The 12,621-nt window shown below is 44.1% G+C and overlaps 1 protein-coding gene across 2 annotated transcripts in view; it reads left to right on the top strand.

Annotated features, from left to right (window-relative positions):
- Positions 1-4,421: 4,421 nt before the first annotated feature.
- Positions 4,422-12,621, top strand: part of LOC128698510 (uncharacterized) — a 138,159-nt gene continuing 129,959 nt past the window's right edge. For both annotated transcript variants that reach the window (XM_070103924.1, XM_070103923.1), the window contains exon 1: positions 4,422-4,685. In XM_070103924.1, coding sequence (XP_069960025.1) covers positions 4,466-4,685 — 220 coding nt within the window. In that variant the 5' untranslated portion in view covers positions 4,422-4,465. The remainder of the gene's footprint in view (positions 4,686-12,621) is intronic.

The following is a 12,621-nucleotide window of genomic DNA, read 5'->3' as shown; positions in this document are numbered from 1 at the left end:
ACCACAACCTGAGTCAATATCAAAATCATTATGTCTGGGAATAACTGTTCACGGATACTCAGAGTAGCGAGAAACAGGTTCCGGCTCACCAACGAAACCTACTCAAACTCGAGCCTAATTAAACATTCAGAGGAGAGTGAGATGTTCCTGGGCTAGAGGCAGGCAGGGACTCACTCAGGCGACGCCTCCAAGACTTACCTCAAGTCGGTTCATGGGACATCCCAGAGAGACCGACTGACCCTAACAATCTTACTGTAGTTAGCAAAGGCTGTTTCCAACATAATTCAACACACGTCCTACCTATTAACATAGCTAATAATATAGGGTCAGATAATAATATAAAGCAAATTATCTTCACTTTAGCTACTAACAAAGATATCAGCTACATAATATTAAGTGAAAAAGGATATTATATACATATAATAATAATTATAAACCATGGGTCCCACACAGGGGACGAAACACTAAGTTAACTCTTCTAATTCGTATTCTTCTTATTGTCGCAGATTAATAACAATAATGATAATCTTTATTCTGCAAGTACATGTACAAGGTATACAGTCCTAGCTGACATTAATGGGACACTACTATATAGAAAGCCCTTTGTTATGCTGAGCATTTCGGGCAAATTAGGTTAGTTTTGTCCCCAGAATGTGACCCACACCAGTCGACTAACACTCAGGTACCTATTTCACTGCTAGGTGAACAGAGATAGCAAATGTCTTTAGGAAACATGGATGTAAGTAATGTGACATTTTATTGTGGTAACGTTTCGCTCTCCAGGAGCTTTGTCAAGCCGTTAAAACATTACAAGGACACAGAAGAAAGTTTCCTAACATTCCTATCATATGTCTGTGTCTTCGACTTACAGCTGTGCTCTGTGTACTTGATTTTCCTTTCTCGAAATCAGTCCCTGTCCGCCCAATCAGCTCCTCTCAGTGTCAGTATTTTGCACGTTATGTCACCCTTGGTCCTTCTGTCCTCTAATGTCATCAGGTTTAGCGCTCTTTGTATTTCATAGCTCATACCCCTTAGCTCTGCGACTAGTTCAATTGCAAATTTTTGCATTTTTTCCAGTTTCTTGATATTCTTGATCAGTTGTGGGTTTCATACTGGTGCTGCATACTCTAAGATGAGTCTGATATGCGTCATACGTTGTGTAGTATACCTGGAGAGGATTTTAAGGGTCAATGCCCCCGCGGCCCTGTCTATGACCAGGTCTCACGGTTGCTCAGGGCCTGATTAACCAGGCTGTTACGTGTTTCGTGAATGACTCCATGTGAGATTTCTGAAACGTAATCTTAGATTTACCAGACAAGCACTTGACTCACGAAATCGTAATGACACGGTTGCAAACAAACCATACCACGGGTGGGGGTTGAACCCGCGGTCAGAGAGTCTCAGAATTCTAGACCGTCGGTTAGCCATGGTTTGTTAGACAAGCACTTACTATAGAACAGTGATTCACAAACTTTTTCAGGTTGCCGCCCCCTTGGCTCCCAGGCCACATCCCTAGCGCCCCCTTTTCCACACACATACCATCACATCTCTTTCTTGGTATTAGGTTTACTGCAAATTCAAAACAACAACTAATCTAACACCATAAACAAATAAAAATTAACATAATAAGCCAGTTTATCTAATGAGAAAGGGAAATTTGCATCTTATCTGTAAGTACATTGTCTTCACAATTTTAATAAGATGGATGTGCTTGGTGCAGGACCATCAGCTTCTCAACATCAGTCTTGAAGGCACTAGGAAGAAGTCTTAGATCCCGCATTTAGTGATTTTCAGTCTGTTTCTTTGCTTGGAAAGAAGCATGATGACTGCACTGAAGCCTTGCTCTATTAAATTTGATGTTGGTAAGGCAATAAAGTATATGTTGGCTTTGTTCCACAGTGCAGAATAGAGGTCACAATTTTTTTTGTAACCAAAAATCTTGATGTGATTTTTTGATCTTTGGCCTCAGCTCAGTGTCATTTTGCAGTCAAAACAGTTCTTCCTCCACCATTCCTGATTCCTCATTGCTGATATATAGGAATGGATTGATCACCCAGTTTGGTATTTTAAGCAAAAACAGATCCTGAAATCTGTCAGACATGTCTCTAAGCAGTTCATTCAGGTGTGCACAATACACTTGAAGGTCGTCGTCTGGTATGCTCTTCTCCAATTCAGAGAGGCTCGGAAACTGGAAGACCTCACGTCGGGTTATGTTACGTTTAAATAACTGTAACCTGGACAGAAAAGTGGAAAGGGCCGGTTTGATTTCGAAAAGATTAACATCATTTCCTTGCAATTATAAATTAACTTCCTTGAACTTTGTGAATACATCTGACAAATAAACAGAGTCATATTTGGTGTGTCTTAGTTCATCACCATGTTTTCGTGTATGTGTTAATTTTATTCTTTGTAAAGCATTTGTGTTATATACAGATTTTTGTAAAACTCTTCATTGGTTCTGATGCCACTCTGCCGCCCCCCCTACCGCCCCCTTTTCCCTCAACATCCCCCTGGATCTTTCCTATTCCCTAAGGGGGGCGGTACCGCCCACTTTGGGAATCACTGTTGTAGATGATACCCTGTTGAGGAACACCTCAGATGATATTGTGGTGTTGGTAGTGTAGTGGTGGTAGTGTGTTGAGGAACACCTCAGATGATATTGTGGTGTTGGTAGTGTAGTGGTGGTAGTGTGGTGGCAGTGGTAGTGTGGTGGTGGCAGTGGTAGTGTGGTGTTGGCAGTGGTAGTGTGGTGTTGGCAGTGGTAGTGTGGTGGTGACAGTGGTAGTGTGGTGGTGGCAGTGGTAGTGTGGTGGTGGCAGTGGTAGTGTGGTGGTGGCAGTGTGGTGGTGGCAGTGTGGTGGTGGCAGTGTGGTGGTGGCAGTGTGGTGGTGGCAGTGTGGTAGTGGCAGTGTGGTGGTGGCAGTGTGGTGGTGGCAGTGTGGTGGTGGCAGTGTGGTGGTGGCAGTGTGGTGGTGGCAGTAGTAGTGTGGGATTTTTTTTTCATAATTTCCTAAATATAGAACATATAAATGAATAATATAATAATTGCGTATTAAAATGTGATGCTATTTGGACCCTTCGAGAAATTTTAAGGGAGGGGGTGTAGTACAGCCCCGTGGCCTGGTGGCAAAAACTCTCGCTTCACACACTGAGGGTCCGGGTTCGATTCCCGGAGAAGGGGTGGAAACAGTGGATGTGTTTCCTTACACCGGTTGTTATGTTCAGTCATCAGTAAAATGGGTACCTGGATGTTAGTCGACTGGTGTGGATGGCATTCTAGGACAAAACTGACTTAATCTGCCCGAAATGCTCAGCATAGCAAGCGGCTTTCTGTATAGTACTATGTCATTGATGTCAGCTAGGCCTGTATACCTTGTACATGTACTTGTAGTAAATAAAGGTATTATATTATTATTATTATTATTATTGGGGATGCCAAGAAAAGACGCCATATTGAATTTAATGTGTGTACACTGGTTGTTACAATCGTCTAATAATCCGGCATCATCGAGGCCATAATGGGGTGTTTTGGCCTGGATTTGTAATAGGAACCCGTGTTAATGTCCCTTGCTGAAGAATTGGGACAGAAAATTTGCGGGACCTCAAGAATTACGAGTGGATGGCGAAAAATGAGGGATGCAACATCACTCATAGGGAAGTGCACCATTAGTCATTGAATTTAGATCACTAGCTGGCCAGTGTCGAGTCTAGGTATTAGACAGGTGTTGTGGTGTGATCCGTCTACAGTAATTAAATGGTAAATATTAATTTGAATATTTTTTGTGCCCAGCAAGTAAACCAAAATACTATACAGTCCACATAACTTTAATTATCAGAGTAGCTGGTTTTAATACTAATTTAATGTCAGGTCTAGCTTTTTGTGAGAGTGGTGAGGAAGTGGGCATTCGAAGGAATTGCAGTTCAACGACCTACTGTGACTATGTCCCACTTACCTCACCCAAATTACTTGCAGGTAATAATTCAGGCAAGGCCCTTTAAGCCTCCTGCAGATGATTTGCAGTAATAATAATAATAATAATAATAATAATAATAATAATAATAATAATAATAATAATAATAATAATAATAATAATAATTTTTCACAGATAGTGTGGTGGTGGCTGTCGTAGTGTACTGTTGGTAGTGTGGTGTTGGCAGTGGTAGTGTGGTGTTGGCAGTGGCAGTGTGGTGTTGGCAGTGGTAGTGTGGTGTTGGCAGTGGTAGTGTGGTGTTGGCAGTGGTAGTGTGGTGTTGGCACTGGTAATGTAGTGGTGGCAGTGGTAGTGTAGTGGTGGCATCGGTAGTGTGGTGGTGGCTGTGGTAACGGTGTTAAGGGTAGGCTGTGGCCTTGGCGTCAATTGGCCGCCGCCGCCGCCACTGCCTTCGCCGCCACCCGCCACTCTATATAAGGAAGGAGCGCGCGGCACTCGAGCTCCAGTCAGTCGTTGGTCCTCGGGTGAGCATCATGGTGTCGTCTTTGAGTTTTCGCCTCGGGAGTGTGTTTCTGCTGCTGGTGCTAGTTACCACCTGCAGGTGTGCCACCTTCACCCCTGCTGCAGTGGAGGGCCGCCTGGTGGTGCCCGACACCGCCAGGGTGGATAATACCCTCCTGAAGACTGTCCAGGCCGACAAGTTCCTCTCCCTCTGGTTTATATACATCCTATCTGACGCCGTCCACACTTCCAGTACGTAATTATTTATTCTTCTGGCAGACGGAGGATCGAGCCTACATTGTGTTCAGTAGCAATTACGGTGTAGTGCTTCACAGAATATATTACAATGTTGTTGCATTGATCAATGTAGTTTGCAAGACCTCCGGACTTCGAATTTCTGCAAAACTCAGTCCTTTGGTGCCGGCGAAGGGCTCTTCATCCAAGGATCTTGAGCTGTCCTCCCTCCCCCTTTGGATTACGCCTGGTTATTCCCCAGTCTAAAGCGCTGCACCCCCACCCTCTACGGGTTTAGCTTTTCCCCGTCAATAAAATACAAATGATGTGGAAGAGTGAGAGTGAATCCCAGAAGGACCCAGGTCAGAGGGAATGGGGGGAGGAATCTTAATCTCCCACCCCTCCCTCCCTCCCCCTGGGACCATGGTAAAGGTCAAGTTGGGGGTTGGGTCAGGTCAGATGTAGGAGGTAGGGGAAACCAGGATAAAGGTCAAGGGGGGTTGGGTCAGGTCCGGTGTAGGGGGGCAGCGATCGTGAGATAGGTCAGGTCAGGTACTGGGTAGGGGGAACTGGGTCATGATATGGGAGTACACATGGGAGTAAAACATGGGAGTAACCCATGGGAGTAACACATGAGAAGAACAGGTGTTAGATCTATATTGAAAATTATATAAAATACCAGCAACAGTTAGGCATCTTTATTGTTCAAATGTTTCACCTACACAGTAGGATTCTTCATTATTATTATAATCAAGGGGGAAGCGCTAAACCCGGAGGATTATACAGCGCCCGGGGGGGGGGGATGTGGAAGGCAGTCAGGCTTAATTCGGGGAACTGGAGCACAGATCCAATTCCCTAAATCAAGAGCCCCTCACCAACATCAAGGAACCTTCCTTGAGGGGTAGGATTCTTCAGTCAAATACAGAGTGGATTGTAGGCAACATGAGTAGTGGCGAGGTAAAGATGATGTAATCAGTCCATCAACCTTGGATAAATAGTTTGAGGTGGTCAGTCCCTCAGCCTGGAGAAGAATTCAGCTCCTTTCTAAATCTAAATTTGCCCAACTTGACTCCATTGCTTCCTAGCTATGTATTTCTAATTCTCCATATATTATGGCACGTGACAAATCATGGGAGGCGCAGAGCATAACATGTGGGTGACAAATTATGGGAGGTGTAGAACATTACATGTGGGTGACAAATTATGGGAGGTGTAGAACATTACATGTGGGTGACAAATTATGGGAGGTGTAGAACATTACATGTGGGTGACAAATTATGGGAGGTGTAGAACATTACATGTGGGTGACAAATTATGGGAGGTGTAGAACATTACATGTGGGTGACAAATTATGGGAGGTGTAGAACATTACATGTGGGTGACAAATTATGGGAGGTGTAGAACATTACATGTGGGGTGACAAATTATGGGAGTGTAGAACATTACATGTGGGGTGACAAATTATGGGAGGTGTAGAACATTACATGTGGGGTGACAAATTATGGGAGGTGTAGAACATTACATGTGGGGTGACAAATTATGGGAGGTGTAGAACATTACATGTGGGGTGACAAATTATGGGAGGTGTAGAACATTACATGTGGGGTGACAAATTATGGGAGGTGTAGAACATTACATGTGGGTGACAAATTATGGGAGGTGTAGAACATTACATGTGGGGTGACAAATTATGGGAGGTGTAGAACATTACATGTGGGTAACAAATCATGGGAGGCGCAGAGCATAACATGTGACACAACTCATGGAAGGCGCACACCATAATGGCTGCACGCAGCTGATCAGTTATTGTCCACAATTGTTCCCATAATGGGGTTACATACTTGTGAGTAACAAAGGCATATACAACGAAAGCATAGAACATACAAATATAACCTTAGTCTTGAAGCTATATTACTGTCAAGTCTTTCCAGCTAAGGTCTTCCAACACAAATATGTCATATTTCGCAACGCATCCAAGGATATATACACCGAGATGTGTATTTCTCTCACTGTATGTATGTTTAGAATTTGCTTTAATCCTTCATACGTATTAAAGTAATTAGTCTGGTGGTGAAGAAGGGTAGGTGCAGCCTTAAAGACTAGTGTAGTCGATAGGCTTTAAACTCCAATAGCCAACAAGGATAACAGGAGACATATACATCATGGTGTATATCTCTCAATTTATATATACATAGTTTAATTAATTCCCTATTTTATGAATTAAAGTATCCCTGGTTGGTATAGTAGAGGCGACATGTAGCCTTATTGACTTTTGTGTAGTCCATAGGCTTTAAACCTAATAAATCATTGCTCACAGAATTTCCTGAATTCTGCTCTGTCTCATAGATCCAAAAGTCGGAATGTCGAGAATAGTACAGAAAAAACCACTTTGGAAGACGTTTGTTCTGTATGTAGCTTCATGTAGCTAAGTTCTACAGAGTAATATGAATTTTCTTCGCAGATGGGAACTTAAAGTCTGTATTGGTGCTTGTGTTTATTCAAACCCCCACACTTGTATGTTAGGTGAACCCCCTCACACACCTGCATGTTAGACCCCGCACGTCTACGTGTTAGTTGTTTGGAAGCTCCGCACATGCAAATGTTTGGAGACCCCCACGTGCAGATGTTTGGAGACCCCCACACGTGCAGATGTTTGGAGACCCCACACGTGCAGATGTTTGGAGACCCCACATGTGCAGATGTTTGGAGACCCCACACGTGCAGATGTTTGGAACCCCACTCATGCAGATGTTTGGAGACCCCACTCGTGCAGATGTTTGGAGACCCCCACACGTGCAGATGTTTGGAGACCCCACACGTGCAGATGTTTGGAGACCCCACACGTGCAGATGTTTGGAACCCCACTCATGCAGATGTTTGGAGACCCCACTCGTGCAGATGTTTGGAGACCCCACACGTGCAGATGTTTGGAGACCCCACACGTGCAGATGTTTGGAACCCCACTCATGCAGATGTTTGGAGACCCCACTCGTGCAGATGTTTGGAGACCTCACACGTGCAGATGTTTGGAGACCTCACACGTGCAGATGTTTGGAGACCCCACACGTGCAGATGTTTGGAGACCCCACACGTGCAGATGTTTGGAACCCCACTCATGCAGATGTTTGGAGACCCCACTCGTGCAGATGTTTGGAGACCTCACACGTGCAGATGGTTGGAGACCCCACACGTGCAGATGTTTGGAGACCCCACACGTGCAGGTGTTTGGAGACCCCACTCGTGCAGATGTTTGGAGACCCCACACGTGCAGATGTTTGGAGATCCCACACGTGCAGATGTTTGGAGACCCCACACGTGCAGATGTTTGGAGACCCCCACTCGTGCAGAAGTTTGGAGACCCCACTCGTGCAGATGTTTGGAGACCCCACTCGTGCAGATGTTTGGAGACCCCACACGTGCAGATGTTTGGAGACCCCACACGTGCAGATGTTTGGAGAACCCACACATGCAGATGTTAGATCTCCACACTCACACTTTCAGATGTTAGACAACTTCATGTGTCTAACGTTTCCTGAATAAAGATTTCGATATGCTGCATAAGTGTCTCAATCTTCAGACAACTTCATACACACACACACACTGGTGGGGCTAGGAGCTGTGAATCGACCCCTGCAACCACAACTAGGTGAGTACATACACATCTGGCGTTGAGGTGATAGTGAAAACACAAGATGGCAGACAGCTACTAGGAGATGAAAGCCAGCATCACCACCGCTTTCTTCCGCTGCGTCTGGTCCCTCGGGGCCTGAAAGAAATTGAAAGTTGACTCAAGAAAAGTATAACCCTGTAAAAACCGGTGTTGGAGGAAGCAGTTCCCATGGTGGGTGGTGGAGGTGGGTGACGGAGGTAGTATCCCCATGATGGGAGGTGGAGGTACAAACTGCTAGCGCACTCAGCTCGCACACTGAAGTCTGAGGTTTGATTCCCGATTTGGGTGGAAACATTAGGACGCATTTCCTTAAGATACCTGCTGTCCCTGTTCACCTATCATTAAAATAGGTACCTGGGTGTTAGTCGACTGGTGTGGGTCGCATCCTGGGGACAAAATTGACCCAAGCTGCGGGAAATGCTCTGCGTAGTAGTAGAATGTTATTGATGTCAGCTATGGTCTGTATACATTGTACGTGTACTTGTAGAAATAAAGATTATTATTATCATTGTACAATTTCCACTACATTAATGCGGATCTTACACCATGGGTGTGGAAAATAATGGCCGCTGGCTGAATCCAACCCAATAAAGAATTCTGTCCGGCCCACCACTGTTAAAAATATTACATTGAAAGAATTTATTTTGAATTGTCGTAATCAGGACATAATGTGTAGTTATAGAAACAAGACCTGGCAACGGTGTGTGCCATGATATCACCGAGAACCCGATTTTAAGACATTCGTCTCTTTTGCTCTCCTTACGTCAATCCTGGCGTGAATACATAGTTCATCTCTTATTTAGTGCATGGTTCCCCTCCTGTTAATGGGTTCATCCTCCCCCACGCGGTTAATGAGTGCATGGCCCCCTCGGTTGAGTTCATGGTCCCCCCACTCGGTAAATAAGTGCATGGTCCCCCACTTGGTTGAGTTCATGGTGTCCCACCACTTGGTAAATCAGTACATGGTCCCTCACTCGGTTAACGAGTGCATGGTTCACTCCACAGAGTTCATGGTGTCCTTCCTCGGTTAACGAGTGCATAGTCCCTTCCCCTTCGATTAACGAGTGCACTGTTACCATTGTTAATCCCAGGTGTGCGGAAAATGACACTCGTGTACAGTTCAGAGCATTTATTAAAGGCAACGTTTCACCACGAGTGGCTTCATCAGTCCTAATTAGGACTGATAAGTCACTTTGTGGCTTTTTCGGGTTATCCTGGGTAATTTACACATGTCACTATGAATGACTAGTATAACGAGCATTTGTCAATGCTGAAGGTGATCCCAGAGGGGGTCGAAATGTACAGATCATTTAATCTTGTGAGTTTGTCTCCATATCGGTTATTATTGCGCATATGTTGCTGTGTACAATAATTGTACTTATGTGCACGTGTACCTAAATAAAACTTACAAAAGTCGTTTTCCACAATTTGTCGATATCACTAAATCATTTACAACCGGTCCCAAGTTTAGTGGACGTCAGCGCCATCTATGTTCTAGTATCGGTACTTCCAAGAGTCCCACTTCGTAGCTCATTAATTTTCAACGTTGCTTTTCTGTTGGTTTCTTAGTTTACTGGCGGCCCAAGAGGAGGGTTCCTCACCATCCCTCACTTGTATGTATCTTAAGCTTGTTACTTAGTTAATATCTTGATCTTGTTAGTTAATGTGTTTTCTAAGCAGATAGGAGTCGACGACAGTGTCTTTGGGTATTTTTTTTTGTGTTGTTATCCTAATCTATGTGATCAGTAGTGTGGGAACACTCACCGTGTGTTGCTATTCTAGTCTGTGATAGTTACATTGTGGGAACACTTGCAGTGTGTTGCTATTCTAGTCTGTGATAGTTACATTGTGGGAACACTTGCAGTGTGTTGCTATTCTAGTCTGTGATAGTTACATTGTGGGAACACTCGCAGTGTGTTGCTATTCTAGTCTGTGATAGTTACATTGTGGGAACACTTGCAGTGTGTTGCTATTCTAGTCTGTGATAGTTACATTGTGGGAACACTTGCAGTGTGTTGCTATTCTAGTCTGTGATAGTTACATTGTGGGAACACTCACCGTGTGTTATTATTATTATTATAATCAAGGGGGAAGCGCTAAACCCGGAGGATTATACAGCGCCTGGGGGGGGGATGTGGAAGGCATTCAGGCTTAATTCGGGGAACTGGAGCACAGATCCAATTCCCTAAATCAAGAGCCCCTCACCAACATCAAGGAACCTTCCTTGAGGGGTCACCGTGTGTTGCTATTCTAGTCTGTGATAGTTACATTGTGGGAACACTCGCAGTGTGTTGCTATTCTAGTCTGTGATAGTTACATTGTGGGAACACTTGCAGTGTGTTGCTATTCTAGTCTGTGATAGTTACATTGTGGGAACATTTGCAGTGTGCTGCTATTCTAGTCTGTGATAGTTACATTTGAGAACACTCGCAGTGTGTTGCTATTCTAGTCTATGATAGTTACATTGTGGGAACACTTGCAGTGTGCTGCTATTCTAGTCTGTGATAGTTACATTGTGGGAACACTCGCAGTGTGCTGCTATTCTAGTCTGTGATAGTTACATTGTGGGAACACTCGCAGTGTGCTGCTATTCTAGTCTGTGATAGTTACATTGTGGGAACACTCGCAGTGTGCTGCTATTCTAGTCTGTGATAGTTACATTGTGGGAACACTCGCAGTGTGCTGCTATTCTAGTCTGTGATAGTTACATTGTGGGAACACTCGCAGTGTGTTGCTATTCTAGTCTGTGATAGTTACATTGTGGGAACACTCGCAGTGTGCTGCTATTCTAGTCTGTGATAGTTACATTGTGGGAACACTCGCAGTGTGTTGCTATTCTAGTCTATGATAATTACATTGTGGGAACACTCGCAGTGTGTTGCTACCTTAGTTTGTGCGATAATTGCATTGTGGGAATAAATGCTAGTTATACTTCTCTCATTCTTCATCACAGGATGGACTTTCCTGTCATACTCTATAACACAAGATGGGTTTTACTGTCAGATTTCATCACACGGGATGAGTTTCCCTATTCCACAAAGGATGGTTTTCTTGTCTCACACAATGGTAATGACTGTCAGCCTGAGCTGGTAGACTTCAGTAGGGGGCCATGACGAAATTATCAACACTGCACTCTTGAGTTCAGTAGTTCCGGCAGCTTTAGAGATTAGTAATAGTGTTGTGTGGGACAATTATACAGTATTACGAAATGAGATAATGCGCCCACTCATTTTAAATTACCCAATTTAGGCTACTTCAAGTACCTATGTATTTAGGTTTTGGGTACATACTTTAACAACAGTCTTGATGGCGCACAGGTGTTAGGGACACGCATAAGTACATTATATAGATTTTATCGTAGGATATTAGCGCTTCTTTTTTATTATAATAATAATAATATCGTAGGATAACTCAGTAAAGTCAAACGCTGACTTTATTTCCATGAGGGGGAAGGGCCCTGTTAATTTCCATTAGATATGCATGTTGTGTATAGCTATCAGTTATGTATACCTAGTGTCTTCAATTATTTGTGCTTAGTATTTTTTTGTAAATATAATATTAATAATGTGCTCTAAATTGGGTGAAAATCTTGTTCTAGTATAAATCTTGGTAGGTTCCTGGAGAACTCCCCTCAAGGGAGGTTCCTTAATGCTGGTGAGGGGCTCTTGATTTAGGGAATTGGATCTGTTCCAGTTCCCTGAATGCCTCCCATCCCCCCACAGGTGCTGTATAATCCCTAGGGGTTTATCGCTCCCCCATGATGTCAGAAATGAGGTAGTTATGGTGAGTGGAGTAACTCCTGGCGCTCACACTTAGCTTCACGAGGTGTTGAGTAATACCTTACAGAAGTGTGTCAGTGATGATTACCGCGACACTGCAATATTCAGTGACTCGAAGCTTAGTAGTAGATCCCTTGACTCAACCGTAAGGATCCGGTTTCGATTCCGGGTAAGGCGAGACAAGGAAGAGTTTGTTGGAATTAACTCTTGTGGCTTAGCAACCCACGATAACCCAGTAACGCCTTGTCACGGAACTGGCTTATTTCCATTGGGGTCCTTTAATTCTGTCAACTAGGTTATGACCTATACCAGTCGACCAGCACTCGCGTATCTACTTAATGCTAGGTGAACAGGGGCAGCAGGTGAAAGGAAACATGCCCAACATTTCCATTCATTCGGGGATCGAACCCCGGTCCCTCAGTGTGTAACCTAAAACCGCTAGCAAGTGAGCCAGGTCCCATTACACCTGCTGGCCTTATTTACCTAATAGTAAATAGGTACCTGA

Source organism: Cherax quadricarinatus, chromosome 88, assembly GCF_038502225.1.
Source record: "Cherax quadricarinatus isolate ZL_2023a chromosome 88, ASM3850222v1, whole genome shotgun sequence".
Taxonomy (NCBI): domain Eukaryota; kingdom Metazoa; phylum Arthropoda; class Malacostraca; order Decapoda; family Parastacidae; genus Cherax; species Cherax quadricarinatus.
Note: the sequence above shows the minus strand (reverse complement) of the source record. Positions and strands in the feature narration are given on the sequence as shown.